The following is a 6,279-nucleotide window of genomic DNA, read 5'->3' on the forward strand; positions in this document are numbered from 1 at the left end:
TGGCGACAATCTGAAAGAAGTCGACGCCGTGCCTTGAGTTTGGTATACTCAAATCGGAGGCGTCACTCCACACGCACGTCCACTTCCTTGTGGCTCAACTGTAAGTAATACAGTCAGGATAGTTTCCGGTTCCGTTACACCAATCGCTCAAAGAGCGCTTTGTCATCTGTAGCGCTTTTGCCAGGGGCGATCACGTCAGGTATCGTCCGCATTGCGGGTACACGAGAGCCACCTCGTTGAGCACCCAGACGAGTGCGATAAGCTTCCAACGGAAATTTTGTGGAGCCAAGAAACGAGCTCGAAGAGCTTTCCGTTCGGTAAGCTCATTTTCCGTAATGGCCAGGGGCCCGATGATCTGGAGGCGTAACGATCGAGTGACCTCGTCCTTCGCTTCCACTGCAGGATCCGCCGGGCGGAAGCAATATTCCACACGAGTGTCAATGACCGGCCGTGGATGGGCGCGCATCAGAGCCGCCTTACGGGCAGGTTCCAGCTGCCGCTTCTGTGTGTCATCGAGGTTATTGGTGATGACACCATTTCCCCAGGCGATGAGAGGTCAAGAAACGGACATGGGATCCGCAAGGCACAAGCAGGGCTCGTCTCACACCGCTGGCGCGGCTCGACTTCCTCGTCATCCCCTCTACCCGTGTGCGCTGTCAAAACCAGAGAGACTTATCGACTTCAGTGTCGTTGACAAAGGGCTTATTGAACACGGAAGTCGTTTTGTTTCAACGAACCAAGTTGCAGTGTCTAGCGGACACGCAAGCCTCGTTGAGGCAAATAATCGATTGGAACTGTAAATGTTCTCAATCTTGATGGAAGGGTGTAACGGAGTTACACGTACCCTGGTAACAGGGGGGTCACACGAGATGGGCATGGTGTGACTGCACCCAAACAAGAATACGGTATGTGGCTAGGTAGTCAGTAGTTATGCATGCATTTAGATTTTACTATATTGGAGAAAATCTAAACATCTAAAATTAGGCGGCTTTGCCGCAGATAAAAATAGATAAAAATCAATTTGGATTCTAAACGGAAGAGTAATTAGCCTTAGGTTAAGGTAATGATACTCTTGAAGTGCGATTGCTATCTCGTACTTGTTCTAAGTGTAGAACGAAAGGTCGGTGACCTAAATTACTCTTCCTCTAAGCGCAACGTTACTGCAGCCCCGCTGCAGCAACTCATTTCTCACACTAAATTACCTATTACTGTCGTGCTGACTTCAAATGTTCACCCGACTCAATAAACCAGACCGTCCTGTGATACATTGCAAACATTTTGAAATGATTGCGGGAAATATTGAGAGTCGATTATGAGCGCTTTTTGTCGTCGTCAAAATACCATTATAAGAATCGTACCCATCGAAGGTTATGTTCGGAAATGCGGTTTTGCGATTAAGTTGTGAATTTTACTACTTCACTTCGCAATGCAGAGCAAGAACATCCGTCAATATTGTAATTAAGTTCGACTTATTACAGTACTAAGAAGATCCGAAGGGGCCTAAGTTATGATGTCAGCTTACCAAGATGCGCTCGCTCCATCACCGTCGAACATTAAATCGTCTGAAAAGTCCACTAATTCACAGATGGCCTTACTTTCGAGGCGGCGTTGCGGGACGCTGTGTGCCCAGGCCATTGTAAGCGTAGCGCTGTTTCTTTTCAGCCGGCTTCAAGATCTGAAACGAGCACATGAGCGTCTCGTCTACTGACATCATAGCACCAGCGTTGTCAAATTCGCCACAGTAATTTGGTGCTGAGAACAGCGTAACCAACTGGCGCTTGGCAAAAAATTCATAGCCATCCTCTACCACCTGATGGGCACGACAGATCAAGTCAAGATCATGGCGCTTAAGAAATTGGCTCACGATATCCGGACCAAATGTGAAAGAGACACCACGGTCATTCTCACCCCAGCCCATGATGTCTTTGTCGGGGTCAGACCACAGCAAGTCGCAGAGTAGACCCGTGTCGGGTACATCTGTGGGACGCACGAAGCGCTTAATCTGCTCCATTTGGCTAAGTTCTGGAGACAGACCGCCGTGCATGCAGAAAATTTTCTCATCTACGATAGCGGCCACAGGCAGACAATTAAAGCAGTCTGTAAACGTCTTCCAGAGTTTGATATTGTAACGGCGCTTGCATTCGTCATAAAAGCCGTAAATTCGATTGATTGAGGCACACTCGTGATTGCCACGAAGGATGAAGAAGTTTTCGGGATACTTAATCTTATACGCGAGCAGCAGGCAGATGGTCTCCAGACTCTGTTTGCCACGGTCCACATAGTCTCTGTACAATTATATCAATACGCCAAATTCTTAGTCTCAAACATCACTACGGTAGACAGTGAGCAAATCTGTATGCAGACTACTGGCTCACCCAAGAAACAAATAATTGGCATCTGGAGGAAAACCACCGTACTCGAAGAGGCGCAGCAAATCGTAGTATTGCCCATGGATGTCACCTGGACGTAAAAGTACACGGTTAGCAATTTAGCGAGAGATTATGCGAGAAAATATGTCTCATTAAGAAATAAAATAACTTTGTGTCGCACCACAAATCTTTATCGGAGCCTCTAGCTCCACCAGAATAGGCTGCGCAAGAAAAACTTCCCGCGCGTGTAGACACAAGCCACGAATTTCGGTTTCTGTGAGGTTTACCTGCTTACCGGGGCGCGCGCCGCGCACACTCAGTAACTTCTCGATTATGCTGTCCACGTCGATAGGATCGAGTCCAGACGACGCCATTAGTCCAGCTTTAACTACTTGACACTTTCCTATTTCTTTGAAATGGGCAAGACGTCCCGCGCCAGTCCCCCCCTCGCCCTGGATGTTTCATATGAAGCCTTGCAATTGGACAAAACAATAAATTATTTAAAAATAGGCAGAATTTTGATTACATTATCACCTGAAAAGGTAGCCTGAAAAATTCACGTAAAAACTTGCTCATATTAATATAACAAAGCCGTTTAGTAATGGCATAGGTAGAGTTGTTAGAGTAACCATCTGTGCTCGAAGAATGTCAGTGATATATCCCTTGCACGTTTTATATATCTGTTATCCATTCATTAACGTAATTTAGGTCTCAGAGTGAATGCATTCTATGGTATTCATCTAGTTAATTAATCGCGCAAAAATTTATGCGCAATGTAAGAGACAGACAATTTTGTCCAAATGGTCTTGATCTTACATTGTGCATTACAATTAATAAGTGCAAAAAGAATTGTTGCCGGACGTTCGGCTGCGTCAACGCATGTGTTTTGAAAAATGGCAACAATAACGTCGCACTGCCCTTTCTCGCATACTGTAAAATCTAAAAAAATCATGCCACCTTATCCAAATCTGCCGACCCATCGTCATCCAAAATGTGTGATCATCACGAAGAATATCCTGATAACGGCAAGAGCACTGGTATCGCTGATGGAATGCTATTTCTTCGCAGAACGTGACAAATATGGATCAGCGCTGGATGTCATCGATTGATCGCGCAGAGTATGGTGTGAAGCCGCACCCTGCTGTGTTGAATTTTGCCAAAATATTTTTTTAAATTCAAAATTCTGCCTGCAATATTAATCCAGCTACACGTTCCTTTTTAGATGGGTGGGTGTACCTATGGAAATACATATCCTGTTTTCATAGACTATAATCAGTTTTGTCATAACCATAATTGCTAAGTCTTTCCCTTCCTCAAATAAAAGAATCCGGTAGGGTATCTCGTTGTCGCGTCGTTTCTCTCTCGGTGATGGGCATATCGCATCGCTTGACAGCAACCGTTTGAGTGACCGAGAAACTCGCGGATGTTTAAAACCATTCCACAATTTGCGTACCCTAACTCACATCAGCTGAAACAGTCATGTCTAATAGAAGCAATTTGAAGCCGTTGCCACGTTGCCTCGTGCGCCGTCCGCTACAATTTGCGTCTCCCGCTAAGGAGACGCAATATCGTACTGAGATGGACCGTGTGCAGCAATTTATTCGCGCACAGGTTGATGGTCTTGACGAGGTGTCAAGTCAATTGCTAGGTGTGAATGATAGTCGCACGCGTTGTCACTACGAGGAGATTCAGGAATTTCTGGAGCGCAAGCAGCGTTTTGAGCAGCAGCAGTGCCGACGGCAGCATGCTCATACGACTGCTGAGCACGTGCTCATTCGCGGCCTCGACGAATATCTTGATGAGTTGGATTCCAGTTTATTCGAGTACGCGCCAACGATATCTGAGCGTCTAGTTGTCACCAATCTACCAGTGCAGAGCAGCTACATTCGTCGAAAACAGGAAGAGGCAAAGCTGGCATGTTTTCGGGTCCAATGTCAGACTGTTGAGACTGATAGCTGCGTAGTGTCTTGCGGGGGTCCGCTTAAGCGTTTGCGAGTGATGTGAGCAGATGTCGTAAGACTAGACGATGGCATGCAATTGAGGTGACGCTTAGCACCTGCGTAACATGGCACTACATTAAGTAATTTATCCAAAGACATTAAGCTTTTTTTTGCTTTCGGAAATGAAGCAGGGGGAATGTTTGAGAGATGGCAGCTTCGATGATTGATCGGCAATAAGTGCATGAATGAACTTTAAGCAGTTGACCTTGTCCTAGATGAGATATACCATACCAAAGATAAGTTGTAAAAGATGTGTCACAGATAGGAGGATTACAAAGCCTGACTTGTTGATCCCGCAATTAGTTGAAAGTTTACTAAACAGTCCACAGTTATGTACAAGCCTAAGTTGTAGATGTAGCCCTCAAAAGATCTTAAGACAAGGAAAGGGACGCAACCTAGATCGTTCTCTAGCTTCGACCGTGGTGAGACTCTAAATCACAATCAGTGGATTTGAGTGAAATATCAAATAACCGCAAAACGAATACTATTTGATAGTGCAAACCTGATTAGCAAATTTCGGGTAGAAATTTAAGAGATTTACATAAGAGTTTCCTCACTCATCCTTTTTATCAAAAGCTTCAATCACTCAGTACTAACCTTTTTCTTTTGAAGCTACGAGGTTGCCGTGCACTTTGACCAGAGGTAGATTGACTTTAATGGCCCGCAAACAAACGCACAGATGTTGGGCTCGCGCAATTCCTACAGGAACGGAATCGATAGCATCAGCCGTAACTAGGAGTTAAGTTAGCAATGCTATACTAAGAGTACATATATTTAGAATCAGACTAATACTCAATTTATTCTTTAAAAGCCTCATATAAGCAACCTGTCGTTTTTCTTAATACTAATACTTCGGTTCTTACGACAGTTCAAGATTACACAAAACAACGAAGATGTCGTACAATTGTAATGTAAATTTAACCATATGCATACACAAGATCACAGTGGTAGTGTGACAGGCGAGCACTGGCGCAACCCTACTCTTACCAACATGTGTAGTCCTTCTCGTCAGCAACTACCTTGGAGTTTTCTTTTTCTCTCGTCAATGTGCCGCTGCTGATCACGGCTTGTCGGGAGTAGCTCCAACAAATCTGTTGCGACAGCGTCATCTGCAATATTTGTGCTGGTCAAGACGGGGCGATGCTCTGTCTCCACCAAACACCATATCCGGCACTCTCCGGCCCCTCGACTCAGAGCTCATGGTCCTCGTCCCCTTCTGGGTTAATCTGCAATCGAATCTTACTTTGTTGATGCATAGAGTTGTCACGCTTTTGGTACTGCGCTTCTTAAGGTATGAGCACACATTTTTTACCGATCTGTGGCTCTTTGCTAAGATTTCCAGCTACCTCTTTGGTAATGCCACTGGATGCAGTTGTGTAAAAGCTTTTATATGTAGTGTCTATAGCATGCCCGATACACAGCCTACGTGATAGACGTATACGATTAATCAATTGAAAAACGCTTGAAACACGTTGCTATATTTGATAAGTCATCGTCTACACGGTAAATAAAATTATATTAAAGGAAAAGAACGCTGAAGTATAGAAGAAGAAATCTTGAGGCCGTGGTAGCACAACCAAAAATGATAAAGTTTACTAAGGTCTTTCGCCTTTGTCCTAACTTTGCCATTCTGATCATCCATATCAAAATTACTCTGCTGCAATCATGTACAGTAAAATAGCCAACAAAATAATCAAGGGGCCTGGTCTCTGGATTGGAATTCCCCGTGGACCCTGAACACTGTGTCCGTTAAACAGTGTTTCTTTTTTTTGAAAGTTGCTATGTATCATCTTATTACACGGCTATACCTACTCGGCCCTGACTAAGCTATTACATTGCTAATTCCGCTGGCGTATTATTTTCTTGATTTTAATTCTTGATTTTTCTTGTACGAGTCGCCATCCCGAAGT

At 44.6% G+C, this 6,279-nt stretch overlaps 3 protein-coding genes across 3 annotated transcripts; 2 read left to right on the top strand and 1 right to left on the bottom strand.

The window, feature by feature from the left end:
- Positions 1-1,591: 1,591 nt before the first annotated feature.
- PHALS_01395 (serine threonine-protein phosphatase pp1) lies at positions 1,592-3,194 on the bottom strand (the record flags this gene model as incomplete). The annotated part of the gene is made up of 4 exons (XM_024715772.1): positions 1,592-2,285; positions 2,376-2,460; positions 2,551-2,821; positions 3,186-3,194. 4 exons carry the CDS (start codon positions 3,192-3,194, stop codon positions 1,592-1,594), a joined length of 1,059 nt encoding a protein of 352 aa, XP_024581437.1.
- A 4-nt stretch (positions 3,195-3,198) lies between these two features.
- PHALS_14712 (uncharacterized protein) lies at positions 3,199-3,846 on the top strand. Its single transcript, XM_036407063.1, has one exon. The coding sequence runs from the start codon at positions 3,263-3,265 to the stop codon at positions 3,476-3,478; it is 216 nt and encodes a 71-aa protein (XP_036263324.1). The 5' UTR covers positions 3,199-3,262; the 3' UTR covers positions 3,479-3,846.
- A 2-nt stretch (positions 3,847-3,848) lies between these two features.
- Positions 3,849-4,373, top strand: PHALS_01396 (uncharacterized protein; the record flags this gene model as incomplete). Its single annotated transcript, XM_024715774.1, has 1 exon — positions 3,849-4,373. The coding sequence occupies one exon, from the start codon at positions 3,849-3,851 to the stop codon at positions 4,371-4,373; it is 525 nt and encodes a 174-aa protein (XP_024581439.1).
- Between the last annotated feature and the right edge of the window lie 1,906 nt (positions 4,374-6,279).

The sequence above is a fragment of the Plasmopara halstedii genome, assembly GCF_900000015.1.
Source record: "Plasmopara halstedii genome assembly, contig: Scaffold_1548, whole genome shotgun sequence".
In the NCBI taxonomy this organism is placed as follows: domain Eukaryota; phylum Oomycota; class Peronosporomycetes; order Peronosporales; family Peronosporaceae; genus Plasmopara; species Plasmopara halstedii.